Here is a 13,960-nt window from a genome sequence, read left to right as displayed (position 1 = left end):
GCCCCTGTGCCTTCACCGCTTTACTCAGCAGGGGGGCAGCGATGCCCCGTGTTCTCGGGGCTGCTGTCCAGCGGGGGAGTGGGGTCACTAGCGCGCGCGGCGGCGGTGATGGCGTGAAGGGGAAGCCGGAGAGGGGGGCGTCCCATGGGGGCAGAGCCTCAGGGAGCAGCCTGGTGGACGTCTGCAGGCCTGGGCCCTGAGGCCCAGCGCTGTCTGGGCAGTGGAGGGGGCGGGAGGCCAGAGCGCGGGTGCGGGTGAGCCAGGAGGGCCAGCGAGCTGGGGCGGCGAGGGCTTTCCTCGCCGTGGGCGGGGGGGGGGGGGGGGACAGATGAGGGGTGCAAGCCAGCATCCCCAGGCTTCGTGCTGAGAACAGACCCGGGGGCTCGGTACAGAGGCAGGGGCCAGGAGTGGAGGGTGTGGGGCGCAGCAGCAGGGGGTGGTGGGCAGTTGGGGGTTGGGGGATGCCAGGCTGGGCCCTGAGGTGCGGGGGACAGTGGTGCTCGGGCAGGGAGTCCTCAGCACACAGCCCGGATTAAAAGACTGGGAAGGCTCAGGACTGAAGATCAGATCAGGAAGATGAGAAGGAGCTGGTACAAGGAGCCTGGGAAGGAGGAGCCAGAGAGAGAGGGGTCCTGAGGCTTCAGGAGGACTCCTGTCTTTTGATTACATAGGACAGAAACCCAGTGCGAAGTGGCTCTGGGAGGAAGGGAACTGATAGGAAGGCTGGACAGAACTACCAGAGGAGGGCAGGTAAGCCCGCCTTGGGGGAGGCGGGGAGGCACCACGCCTCCAGGTCACCTGGCGGGGGTGGGGAGCCTGTGCCCCTTCTCTGTTTCTGCTTCATTTCCTCCTGGTGTAGATCACTTCCTCTGTGGTGACCTTCTGGAACCATCTGCCTTCTGTATCTTGCAGTCCACCCTCCTGGAGAGAGACTGACACCCTCTCCCAGCTCTAGTTAGAGAAGACCCCAGGAAAGAATGGGGCGGCTGCCCAGCCCTGGCCCATCAGAGAGCTGTCATGGTACAGAATGGTAGCTCCTGGGGTCCCTGGCAGCTGGGAGGGATGGGCAAGAAGCTGGGGAGCAGGTGCCAGGAAGAGGCTAGGCCACTGGGGAGACACAGCACCAGATGCCCCTGCAGCCCAGATACCGCATGTTCTCACTTATACGTGGAGTCTAAAAGAATCAAACGCATAAAAGTAGAGGAGAATGCTGCTTTCCAGGGCCAGGGCAGGGAGGAAGAATGGGGAGCTGTTGGGGACAAAGTTTCAGTTGTAAGATAAACGAGTTCGGGGGATCTCACGTACAGCATGGTGGTGTAGTTAACAATTCTGTGTTGTGGACTTGAAAGCCGCTAAGTGGGCCCAACTGCAGTGTGCTCACCACAGAAAGCATATGATCGCTCTCAGGTGATATGTTAAGTAGCTTGCTGGTGGTGATCATTGCACAATGTATCCATATATCAAAACATCTGGTTGTACCTCTTGGATATATACAATTCCTATTTGTCAATTATACCTTGGTGAAGCTGCTAAATAAACAAATAAATACAAACGGAGTCTATGTGCCTCCCCCTTAAATCTGGACAGGCTCAATGGCTGCTAATATGCAGAAATGTGGCAGAAGTGACTTAGGGCCAGTTTCGAGGCCCCGGCCTTAAGGAACCGGCAGCTTCTACTCCCTGTCTCTTGGGAATCCAGCTGCCATGTTGTGAGGATGCTCAAGCGACTCTGTGGAGAAGCCCTCGTGGAAGGGAGCCAGTTCCTCAGCCACGTGACAGAGCCATCTCGGAAGCGGACCCCCCAGGTCCCATCCAGCCACCCCCGCCGAAGCCCCATAGATCCGACACACACTGTCCCCTCCAGGCCCTGCCCAGATTGCAGATTTGTGATCCAAGAAATGTGTGAGCTGGTCTGGGGCTGGTTCGTTATACAAACCATTATAGGTACCAAGAAGAGAAGATCAGTAGAATGTGTCAATAGATAGAGCTTACGATTGAAGAATGAAGAAGTGATTTAGAAACAGTGGTAAATATCAACACAGAAAGCCAAAAGAGAGGAAAGTGGTTGCCTCAGAGATGGGAAAAGGCAGGGAGGGAGACCGGGAACTGCAGTTTTTGTTCTGTCGTAACAAACCTCACAGAGCTATTTGGTAATTTAAACTATAGTCATGTATAAATTGGATCAGAATAAAAACCCAAACAACCTCCCCCACCAAAAAAAAAAAAATCTTTTTTCTTAGCAGGAATGGATCTACAGTTCTTTTAAAAGGCTTAAAAGGCTTTTTGTACATTCAGCAACAGGGATATTAAACAGTCCATCATTCCAGTAAGTAAGATAAAATTCCTGCTGACAGGTGGCCTGATAATCCCAGTGAGTTCAAATGCTGCCTAAGGCCTTCTACTTAAAAGACTCAGGTGGCAGTCTGGGCGGGGACGCCCCTGGGGGCTTTGGTCGCTCCCCACCTGAGCCAAGGTACAGGAGTCCAGGGCAAGGGACTAGGCCCTGGGCAGCTAACCAGCCAGGAAGCAGTGGCGGTGGGGGGGTGGGGGGATGGTGTTAGGCAGAACCACGGGTGAGGCTGTGAGCCTCCCCGTGTGATGCGAGTCTGCAGGAGGGCTGAACTTCAGGCCCCAGCTGGACTCTGACTGCAGATGCCCAGTTCATGGGCCCAATCACAGATTTCAGGGTCAGTTGAAGGTGAGAGGGGTATTGAAGTAGATGAAAGACGGGAGTCCTGGTGAATGGAAGGAGGAGAAAGATGCCTTTCTCAACAATAAAGAAGATTCCAGAGATGGGGGGTAGGGTACATGGAGTACTTGGAATGATGAGTTTGAATTTGCGCGTTAACTGAGTCAGGTTACATATTTAAAGCCTTCTGCAAGATCATCTCTTTGAATCTTTTTATGAGTTTTTATGGTTTGGTGGTTTGTTTTTTTTTTAATATATAGAAAGCAATTTGGGGGGGTGGAGCCCCATTTTAATAATTTATTTTACTTAAAGTTGTTTTACTCAAACACTTTGGTGAATTGTGTTGTGTTCTTTAATGTTCATAAATTGTTCATTGCTCAGTTCTGGAAAGCGTTGAGCCAAATACTGAAGAAGCAACACATACGCAAGCGCAAGACAGACGTGAAGCAAAATGTCTCCTTGAGGAGATTTCACCTTCGTAGATTTTCAAACCAAGCTGCTGTTGGAATAAGACTGCCCTCCTGGTTCTTGGGATAGAAAAATCAGAGTTAAAGTACGGAATGCAGTTCCAGGAGTAAGCTTTCGTTCCCTCACCTTCTACATCCGTGGCCAAACGCCCTGTCGGCCATGGAGGTGTCACGCCTGCGTCACCCTAAGGAGAACGACCTTGAGCCATGGCTGCCAGCCCAGCCCGTCCCTGCCCCTGCGGCTGCACCCCCAGCCTGGGGCAGGCTGAGCCCCCGGGAACTATATGAGGAAGGGGGTATGGTGGTGTTTCCTGCCCTGCTGGTGGACGGTCCCCTTTGCTGCACTCCCCGAAGATAATGTGACCCAAGTTCCCCTGTGGAAGGGCCGTGCCTCGATGTTCCTCCCACACAGGTGGGTCAAATGGCCCAGGAGGAAGCCTTGCCCACACAGACCTTAATTACAAATACTTGCTTTCTAAGAATAAACCACTTTGTCTAACATTTGGCCAATTGGCTTTCAAACACTCAGCTTCTATTTTTTTTTATTATTATTTTTTCAGCTCGCTTTAATTATGTTCAAGACCTTTTTTCAGAAGTTAGGGTTTCGCCTTTCCCCCACCCCTCCAGAACCACGTCTGTCCATTCCAAGGCTGGTGTAATGGGCTCCCGCTATTAGATTGCCTTCTGGGGCCTTCCTTTGGGCTTTACTCTCTCTGACCCCAAACACAGAGCTGGTGCTGACCCTTGTGTAGGTACTGTTCTTTTTCCCCATTTCACAGATGAGGAAATCAAGGCTTGGGAGAGGTTAAGTACCAAAGGACATCCATTGTAAGTGGTGGAGACTGAGCCCAGGCCCCAGCGTGCTATGGGTGGGCTTTTTGGTCTTTGCCAACCTGGGGGTCTGTCATGTGGTTAATTCTGCATCCGTTGACCACCTTTTTGTTATCATTCTCTGTGAAGAAACTGTCCAGTAGGAGGAGAAGCCAGGGCCAGGGGAGGCAGACTGGAGAGTGGCTGGCAGACAAGTGGCAGCCACAGAAGAGGGATTTGGGGTGTGGCTGTTGTGAGGGGCACTGCAGGGAGGGAGCCAGCAGGGAGGGCGGGCACCAAGGAGAGGGCATATCCCTCGGGCCAAAGTACAGAAGGTCACACAATGTCCCAGAGTCCCTCCTCCACCGTGTTCGCCATGTTTCCTCTGTCAGTGACTCCTCGCCTGCCCCTGCCTGTGCTCCCCACTCCCCCAACACCACCCCCTCCACCAGCACCTCCCCTTGGTGCCCCCCTCCAGCCCCCCGAAGCACAGCCCGGCCCCAGTCTTGTGAGCTGTCAGGCCCTTACATCCAGGCTTCTGTCCTGCCCGCCCCGGCATTACTTCCTGCCCCTCTCCAAGGGGGTCTGACTCTGGTCACCTCAGTTCTTCCCCTGGGACAGTGTCCAGGAACATAATTCGGTTTACATACCCGCCCCCCCCCCCGCTGTTTCTAGACAGGAAGCCCTCCACCCGTTGGGTCTGATTTGACTCTGCTAGGCCTCCAGGATGATGTACACATGGTCGGTGCTCAAGAGATTTTCACTGAATCAAATCGTCTCCTCTAAACAACTAGTAGCTGCCCAGCTTCTGATTTTTGCCCCCAGGACCGTTGCTGAGACCTCCTGCAGTCAGCTCGGTGAGGGCAGCTGCAAGGGCCTCGTGAGCATCAGAGGCCTCCATACCTCCTCCCAAACCTCAGTTTCCAAGGCTGGTGTGATGGGCTCCCGCTATTAGATTGCCTTCTGGGGCCTTCCTTTGGGCTTTACTCTCTCTGACCCCAAACACAGAGCTGGTGCTGACCCTTGTGCAGGTCAAAATTCCCAGCCTGAGGGAATTCCCAAGTGACTTGATACAGTGTAACCCCTGGGGTTCCCGGGTGTACCCCAGTACGCACCTAAGCTCAGGCCTTAGATGCACTCACCTCCGCTGGGCCCCAGAATGTATCTTGGCAAACTTTTCCCCTCCACGGCCCCGTGGATGCCCCCGAGTCCGCGCTGTCTCTGGTTCCTTCCAAGCCCCGCCCCCATCCCTGGGGCTGTTCTCCAGTCAGTGCCCATGTGCTCCGGGGGGAAGGTCAGAGCCTCAGTCTCTGGGCCTGCAACGGGGACCACGGACAGGCCCAAACCATAGCTACAGAGAGAGGCAAGGGGCCCCTCCCTCCCCTGCAGCCAGTGCTTTTCCGGTGACCTCTAGGATCTCTCTCCTTGAGCCCGTGACCCTGGCCTTGCCTGTTGCTCTCCGCTGAGCGCTCCATCCGGTCCCCAGGCCACGATGCAGCTAACTTCCGCGAGGAGCGCAGTCCCCGGCACTTTCTTGACGGCCCCCTGCTTGGGCCGGGAGAGGCAGGTGGGGGGCCTCCTGTCCTGGCCCCAGAACTGCCTAGTGGGAGAGGGGACACATATCATCACAAGTGCAGGGAGAGGGGCGACGGGGGGGTGTAATTGGTTGAGCATCCGACTCCTGTTTTGGGCTCACACCCGATCCCAGCTGGGTTGTTCCCAGCTCCTGCCATCCCCCCCCCCCCCCCCCCCGGCAGGGCTCTCACTACGTTTCCCAAGGTGGGGCAGGGAGTGTCATTGTGAGATCAGGAGGGCAGGAGGCAGCAAGAGGCCATCCCTCCGTGGGTCGGTGGGCGGCAGCTGCTACGGGGCTGGGCTCCGCATCACCCTGCCCCTGGCCAAGCCGACATGCACCCTGCACTGGGGGCTGGGACACGGCCGGACAGCCTCTGGGGGTGAACGAGGACAACGGTGGAGGGTGCTGGGGCTCCAGATGGGGCCCTACAGGACAAGCCCTTCCTTCCCAGGGAGCAGGCAGACCAGGACAAGCAGACTGCCGGCTGCACAGAGCCAGGCAGCCCCTGGCCCGGGTGACAGTAACCCCAAGAGGCATCATCTCTTACTCCACACCAGAAAGAGCTTGCTGCCCGCTGACTTGTAATCCCGGGCCCCAGAGGAAGGACTATAACCAGATGCATCACAGGTGACTCAGGCCCAAAGGTGCTGCCTGACTCAGAGCACAGTGCCCCGGTGGCCCCGTGCAGCCACGTCAGGGCAGCAGGCTGCAAATGTGGACAAACAGACTTTGTTTACCACCAGTGACAAGTCGTGTATGTTCGATCTCCAGTCCCGCTCAGGCACACGACAAAATTCACAAGAAACCAAGGCCGATCACAACTGATGACTACTTCATGTCACCGTAAGAAGCACTAGCAGCTGCACCCCTGGTGTTTATTACAGAGAAATGAAAACGCATGTCCCCCCAAAAAACCTGAATGAATATTCACGGCAGCCTTATTCATAATCGCCCCAACTGGAATCAGCCTAGATGTCTGCCCTTGGACGTGGGAATAGTTAAACACTGTGGTCTGCCATCCCACAGAAGACACTCAGTAATACAAAGGAGTCAACTATTGATCCGTGTTTGGATGAATCTCCAGGGAATTACGCTGAGTGAAAAAAACCAACTCCAAAAGATTGCAGGATTCCATTTATGTAACTTATTTGAAATGACAACATTTTAGAAATGCAGGAGAGGGGCTAGGGACGGAGTAGGGGTGTGGGGGGCAGGTGAGGCGGTTATAAAACCATCTGTTCCTGTCTGTGGGGTTGGAGCTGTTCCGTATCTCAACCACAGTGGTGTTTATGAACCCACACACGTGACAAGATAGTGTAGAACTTACACACCCACGCGAATGAAGTACATGTGAAGGGGCGGGGGGGGGGGGACGGAATCCGAATAGAAATCTGAAAATCTGTGGATTGCACCACTGGGGGAAATTGGGCAGCATACAGGGGATCTCTGTATTATTTCTTCAACTGCATGTGAGTCTATAAGTTATGTCAAAAATTCCAATTGAAAAAGGGTTTGGTGGGGAGCGCCCGGGGGGGCTCAGTCGGTTAAGTGCCTGACTCTTAGTTTTGGCTCCGGTCATGATCTCAGAGTCTGAGATGGAGTCCTCAGTTGGCCTCTGCACTGGGGGTGGAGCCTGCGTAAGATTCTCTCTCTCTCTCCCTCTGCCCCTCCCCCTCCGCTTGCACCAGAAGCTCTCTTGCTCACTCTCCCTCCCTCGCTAAAAAAAAAAATAATCCAATTGAGAAAGGGTATGGGGAATTTACTGGAAGAAAGACTAATCTTGCAGTAACAAACCTTTCACCTAAAGCCTGTTGGAAGAACCAATTAATTAATTAAGGACCTGCCCAGAAGTTAGTCTCCCCCGACCTTTAGCCAAGAATTTCCCTAACACAGCAAGCCAATCCAGGGGACAGAAGGAGCTATGGGGACAATCCAGGGGCCAGGAAGGATGCCTCCCAAGGCGGTATCTCTCCCCAGATTTAGAGGACAGCCAGGTCAGTGTGCTTGGCAAGCTGCTTGAGCAGAAGGGGGCTGGGCAGGGAGACACGGGTGGCCAGGACGGTCGCCCTGGTTTTGGGGACCAAACGCACGGCTCAGGTGGTGAGGAGGCCAGAGCGCAGAACAGAGCTACATGGTCTGCTGGGGTGGGCAGAGCCGGGAGGAAGGTTTTTCTTCTTTGGATATTTTAAAAATCGTGGTGAAAAGCACCACATAAAAGTTACCATCATAACCATTTGTCTCGTTCAGTAGAGGTAAGCGTATTCACACCATTGTACAGCAGCTCTCCAGAAAGTTTCCATCTTCAAAACTGAAACTCTGTACCCACCAAACAACCCCCCCCCGGGGCCCCCTCTTCCTGGCCCCTGGCAACCGGTTCTGTGCATTTGACAACTTCAGATACCTAGTCTAAGTCAAGTCACCCAGCGTTTGTCCTTCTGCCACTTAGCATCATGTCCTCAGGGTTCATCTGTGGTGTAGCGTGTGACAGGATGCTCTCCCTTTTTAAGGCTGAATAATATTCCGTTACTTGGATGGACAGCATCTTGTTTATACATTCACCTGGTGATGGACACTTGAGTTGCTTGGCCCTTTTGGCTACTGTGAACAATGCTGCTATCAACATGAGGGTGCAAATATCTCTCTAGACCTTGCTTTGAATTCTTTTGGATAGACACCCAGAAAGTGTGATGGCTGGATTGGAGGAAGGCTTTGAACCAGCCTGGCTACTGAAACCTCTTAGCCCCCTAACAGAAGTTGCACCTATGGGTATGCGTGGCCCCTGGAGAGAAAAGACTCACCCTGGGTTCTACCTGCGCGTCCAAGGGAGCAGAGATCAAGCTCACGCACACTGGGCCCCACCCCTGCCTGCCCCACATTCATGCACACGCGCGCGCGCATGCACGTACCCCACAAGGCCGGCCTGGCTCTCAGTATTCAAACACACAGATGAGGTTCCGTGCCGTCACCACCAGTCCTACCCTTTTCCACAGCACAAGAAGTCTGGGTCCAGGCTCCTGGGCGCGCTCTGAGCCCAACCCCTTCCCCACCTGCCCACACCAAGCCGGGTCAGAAGGACCAGGCACCACATGCCTCCTTTGCCCTGTCTCGGGGCCTCGCAGCATCAGGAAGCCAGACCCAGGCCCCTGGCCCAGGCTGCGTGCTTCCCACCCCGACGGAGCCTGCCCAAAGCTGGCTTTCAGCACTGAACAAACGAGGTGAACGTAGGAGTTAACAGTTCTCCCACCAGACTGTGAGCAAAGGGTTGGGACTGGCCCCTATGGGGACACGGCAAATGCTCCTTCCCCAAAGGGGACGTGCCCCCGATCCCCCGCGCTCCCTTAGGGTGACAGCTGGGATTATCCTGTGCTGGACAGACCTGCCCTCTCCAGGCCCCCTGCCCTGGGGCTTGCTCGGCCACACCCTGCCATGTCCCTTCTGCCCGCAGGACTTCAAGTCACAGGGCGGGGCGGGGTCTGGGTGGCCACGCGGGGCAAGGGGAGGGACCCGGAGCCTTTTACAGCCCGGGCCAAAGTCCTGCCCGGACCGAAGCCCCGGCGGCTCGTACAGCAGCCGGTGCCCACGTTCTGGAACCCCCGGGGCCCCAGCCCGCCCGGAGCCCTGGCCTTGCCGCCCGCCGCCCTCCGCCCTCCGCCAGGCATGCAGGGGGCCTGCGTGCTGCTGCTGCTCCTGGGCCTGAGGCCGTGGCTGGCCCTCGGCATCATCCCAGGTAATGAGGCACCTCCCAGCTGCCCCCCACACACGGGGCATTCCCCCGAGACTGACCTGGCCTCCCCTCTCCACTCGGCCAGTTGAGGAGGAGGACCCAGCCTTCTGGAACCGCCAGGCGGCCCAGGCCCTGGACACTGCGAAGAAGCTGCAGCCCATCCAGACAGCTGCTAAGAACCTCATTCTCTTCTTGGGGGACGGTGAGTGTGCAAGGCCTGGCCATGCCCTGTGGCTCCCACAGCCCTGGCACCCAGGCACCGAACCCTGCGGATTCGGGCCTGACAAGGTGTGCTCCTTCAGGGATGGGGGTGCCCACGGTGACAGCCACTCGGATCCTAAAGGGGCAAATGAATAAGCACCTGGGACCTGAGACACCCCTGGCCATGGACCACTTTCCGTACCTGGCTCTGTCCAAGGTAAGGGCTGGGTGGCCTCAGGGTGCTCCCCACCAGAGGGTTGGGGTGGGGCTCAGGAGGGCGGCAGGAGGGGAAACCGCAGGAGGGTTGGAGCCTGAGTCAAGGGCACCAGGGCGGTGAGGGTGGGCCCCGGGGCCTGGGTCGGGATCTTGGGTGTCTGACAGTATCATGGAGGGAGCTGAGGGTGTCTCTGTCCCCAGACATACAACGTGGACAGACAGGTGCCAGACAGCGCAGGCACTGCCACGGCCTACCTGTGCGGGGTCAAGGCCAACTACCAGACCATTGGCGTGAGCGCAGCTGCCCGCTGGAACCAGTGTAACACAACACGTGGCAATGAGGTCACTTCTGTGATGAACCGGGCCAAGAAAGCAGGTGGGCTTGGGGCCAGCTTGGCGGGCAGAGGCAGGATGAGAGAGCTCGGGGGCTCACCCTGACCTCTACCACCCTCAGGGAAGTCGGTGGGGGTGGTGACCACTACGAGGGTGCAGCATGCGTCGCCAGCAGGCTCCTACGCGCACGTAGTGAACCGCAACTGGTACTCAGACGCCAACATGCCCGACAAGGCGCGGGAGGAGGGATGCCAGGACATCGCCCAGCAGCTCATCTCCAACATGGATATTGATGTGAGACATGAAGGGCAAGGGGCGTGGGGTGCCGGCCCGGGGCCACAGTCCCGGGCGGCTGACAGCCTGAGCCCTGGGGCCTGGCAGGGTCTCCAGGAGCTTGGGGAAGGAGGGTGGTGGTGGAGAAGGTACAGCTGGGGCCAGACCATACCCACAGACCTGGCAGGGGAGCTAGGCGCTGTCTGAGAAGGGAGCAAAGGGCCAGCCAAGCCCGAGTCCACCTGCCTAATCCTTTGGCTACAGGTGATCCTGGGCGGAGGCCGAAAGTACATGTTCCCCAAGGGGACTCCAGACCCTGAGTATCCAAGTGACACCAAACAGAACGGAATCAGGTTGGATGGGCGGAACTTGGTGCAGGAGTGGCAGGCCAAGTACCAGGTGATGGGGGCTGGCAGGTGCAAGGGGTACACAGAGACAAGGATGAGAGGGCTATGGACTGAGGTGAGGCTTGGTTCCACCCCTCCCAGGGTGCCCGGTATGTGTGGAATCGCACGGCGCTCATGGAAGCATCCCGGGACCCCTCTGTAACACACCTCATGGGTAATGACCCCAGACGCCCCTCTTCCCTGCCCTGGCCTCCCGGGTCCTCAGGAAGCCAAGCAGATACACAGATGTTCAGGCCACGGACCCTCCCCACTCCCCAGCCAGTCACCACCAGCCCCCTTTCCCACAGGCCTCTTTGAGCCAGGAGACACCAAATACGAGGTCCACCGAAACCAGACCCAGGACCCGTCCCTGATGGAGATGACAGAGGTGGCCGTGCGCCTGCTGAGCAGGAACCCTCGTGGCTTCTACCTCTTCGTGGAGGGTGAGTGGCAGCCCCTTGCCCAGCAGGGGAGTGGGAATGGTCAGGGCGTTTGGGCATTGTCCACCTTCCAAGCGTCCTGCTTGCAGGAGGCCGCATCGACCACGGTCATCACGACGGCACGGCTTATCTGGCACTGACCGAGGCCGTCATGTTCGATTCTGCCATCGACAAGGCCAGCCAGATCACAAGCGAGAAGGACACCCTGACCCTTGTCACCGCTGACCACTCTCACGTCTTCTCTTTTGGTGGCTACACACTGCGAGGGAGCTCCATTTTCGGTAGGCAGGGAGCTCCATCTGCGGTGGCAGGTGCTGTTTCCCAAATTATATGGCAGAAATGGCTCTGAGTCTCAGTTTCCTCGCCTGTCAAATGGGGTAGTAGCCACTGCCTTGTCGGGTGCGTGTGAGGATTTGGCCAGCGCGTTGGCAACCCAGGCTGGGCACGCAGGGGGCCCCCTAGCTGTCGTCGGTGTGCTCAGCAGGGCCCTCCTCCCCGCAGGGCTGGCCCCCAGCATAGCCGTAGACAACAAGACCTACACCTCCATCCTTTATGGCAACGGCCCCGGCGCCCACTTCGCGCTCACCGGGAACTCCCGGCCCAACGTCAGCGACGCACAGAGCAGTGAGCGCCGGGGGCCAGCGGGGCGGTCGGGGGGTTGCGGGGGCGAGGGGTTGGGGGGCTCGGTGGGGACCTCGCGGAAGGGGGAGGCCGCCCGCCCTGCCGGCCCTGAAGCCCTACCCTCCGGCCAGCGGACCCCGCGTACAAGCAGCAGGCCGTGGCGCCCCTGTTGTCCGAGACCCACGGCGGCGAGGACGTGGCGGTGTTCGCGCGCGGCCCGCAGGCGCACCTGGTGCACGGCGTGCAGGAGCAGAGCTTCGTGGCGCACGTCATGGCCTTCGCCGCCTGCCTCGAGCCCTACACCGACTGCGGCCTGCCGCCCTCGGCCTCTCCCACCGACGCCGCGCTCCCCGGCCCGGCCGCTGCGCCGCCGACGCTGCCGCTGCTGGCCGGGACGCTGCTGCTGGGGCTGCTGGCGGGCGCCGCGCCCTGACCGCCAGGATCCCAGCCCGCTCTCCGCCTCCCACCTCCACCGCATCCCACCTCCACCGCATCCCACCTCCAGCCCCAGGCCCCGCCCCCGCCCCTCCGCCCCCTCCGCCCCCGCCCCCTCCGCCCCCGCCCCTCCGCCCCCTCCGCCCCCTCCGCCCCCTCCGCCCCCTCCGCCCCCTCCGCCCCCTCCACCTCCCACCTCCAGTCCCAGGCCCCGCCCCCGCCCCTCCGCCCCCTCCACCTCCCACCTCCAGTCCCAGGCCCCGCCCTGCCCCGCCTCCAGTCCTAGGCCCCGCCCCCGGAGCCCCCCAGCGCGGGCCCCTCCCCAGACCTTCAGCCCGATGGCGCGGGAGGCCCCGGCGCCCCGCGGGCCGCGATGGCGGCTTTCCGGGGCAGCCACGGCCCCCCATTGGCTGTTCTCGACTCTCCACTCCCAACCTCAGCGCCAGGGTAAGGACGGGCGGGGGGCTCCGACCACCAGGCTCTGCCCGAGGACCAGGCGGGCACCATGCCAGAGGCGTCCCCGGCAGGGCCACGACTCGCCCAGACCCTGCAGCACACCCGTTTCTTGGCCTCAGTCTTCACAGCACCTTGGGGACCCGAGGACTCGGGCATGTCAGGGTGCCCGGAAAAAGGTGGCTTCCTGTCACCCCCGCAACCGTCCCTGCAGCCACCTTACTGGCTGAGGAGGCTGCTGGGGCCGGGGTGCCGTACCATCCACCATGGGCACCTCCTGAGGGCCAGCGGTACACAGAGAAGAGATGCTGACACGGAACGGAGAGACTTGTCCCAAGTCACTTAGCTGCTGATGTTCACCCCCCCCCCCCCCCCCCGCCCAGTGCCCATTCCAGGCTGGGAGACCCAAGGAGCATGCAGAGCAGGCAGCCCTAGAGCTACCCTTGCTCCCTCCGGGAGACCATCTGGGTGCTGGGCACAGATCTGTGAAGAGAGGAGATTCCCTCTCCTCCGGGGGCCTCTATTCTACTGAGAGAGACAAAGCAATAATCAAATAAACTGTTATGCCATGTAATGCCAGTAGTGATATGTTCTAGAAAGAAAAATCATTGGCATATGGGAGCACAGAGGGATGTCTGTGAGTGAGGGGACGGGTGGATCATTCAGACCAGGGAGGGGCTGCCTGAGGAGCAGACAGTGGAGCGGAGACAGGGAAGTGAGGGCTTGAGTAATGCAGGAGGAAGAGCCATGCAAAGGCCCTGAGGCAGCAATCAGTAAGTGCTATTCCGGGCCTATAGCTGGATCAGAGAGTTGGGGTGGAGTAGGGGAGTGGGTAAAACCTGAGACATAACGATGGGAGCAGGTGGGTGAGGAGTTTGAACTTTATCCAAAGTGTGGTATGTGATTGGAAAGCTTTGAGCAGGGGCATAACATGACCTGAATCTTGGAAAATATCACTCATTATTTTAGGGATAAGAGTTTTGTTTTGTTTTCCGGAAGGGGGTATAGGGTGGGAGCTGGGAAACCAGAGGGGAGGTGCAGACTCCAAACATTTCTGACCTCCATCCAAAAATATTCTGGAGCACCCACTCCAATATAGTCGCACTCGTTGAGTAGCTAACCCACCCTGGGGGAACACTGAAAAGAACTTATGAAAGTTAAATCAGCTATTTTTTAAATAAATTTTACAAAATTACAAATTTATTTGTACATTTGCAAAGGTGCAAAAAAAGCATTTTGCTCTCACTAGAAATATCAATATGATTATGCTTTCTTCTTTACTAAAATCTTTTTAAAAATTGAAGAATAATTGACATACAATATTGTATTAGTTTCAG

At 57.9% G+C, this 13,960-nt stretch overlaps 2 protein-coding genes across 10 annotated transcripts in view; both read left to right on the top strand.

Annotated features, from left to right (window-relative positions):
* The window catches only part of DIS3L2 (DIS3 like 3'-5' exoribonuclease 2), a 355,216-nt gene extending 351,539 nt beyond the window's left edge, over positions 1–3,677 (top strand). For 7 of the 9 annotated variants that reach the window (XM_088021501.1, XM_028105173.2, XM_028105172.2 and 4 more), the window contains one exon: positions 672–3,677. The gene's annotated coding sequence lies outside the window, so the exon portion shown is untranslated. The remainder of the gene's footprint in view (positions 1–671) is intronic. The other 2 variants (XM_028105170.2, XM_028105169.2) reach the window with 2 other exon arrangements.
* Positions 3,678–9,198: 5,521 nt separating this feature from the next.
* On the top strand, positions 9,199–12,168 carry ALPI (alkaline phosphatase, intestinal). Its single transcript, XM_028105269.1, has 11 exons — positions 9,199–9,268; positions 9,351–9,467; positions 9,568–9,683; positions 9,884–10,058; positions 10,137–10,309; positions 10,553–10,687; positions 10,777–10,849; positions 10,983–11,117; positions 11,204–11,395; positions 11,616–11,738; positions 11,867–12,168. The coding sequence occupies exons 1-11, from the start codon at positions 9,199–9,201 to the stop codon at positions 12,166–12,168; spliced, it is 1,611 nt and encodes a 536-aa protein (XP_027961070.1).
* The last annotated feature ends 1,792 nt before the right edge of the window (positions 12,169–13,960 follow it).

This window comes from Eumetopias jubatus, unplaced genomic scaffold (genome assembly GCF_037043125.1).
Source record: "Eumetopias jubatus isolate StellerSeaLion01/CBP00866 unplaced genomic scaffold, mEumJub1_p1.0 scaffold_3, whole genome shotgun sequence".
Lineage (NCBI taxonomy): Eukaryota > Metazoa > Chordata > Mammalia > Carnivora > Otariidae > Eumetopias > Eumetopias jubatus.
The sequence above is the reverse complement of the archived record's forward strand: the minus strand, read 5'-3'. Positions and strand labels throughout refer to the sequence as shown.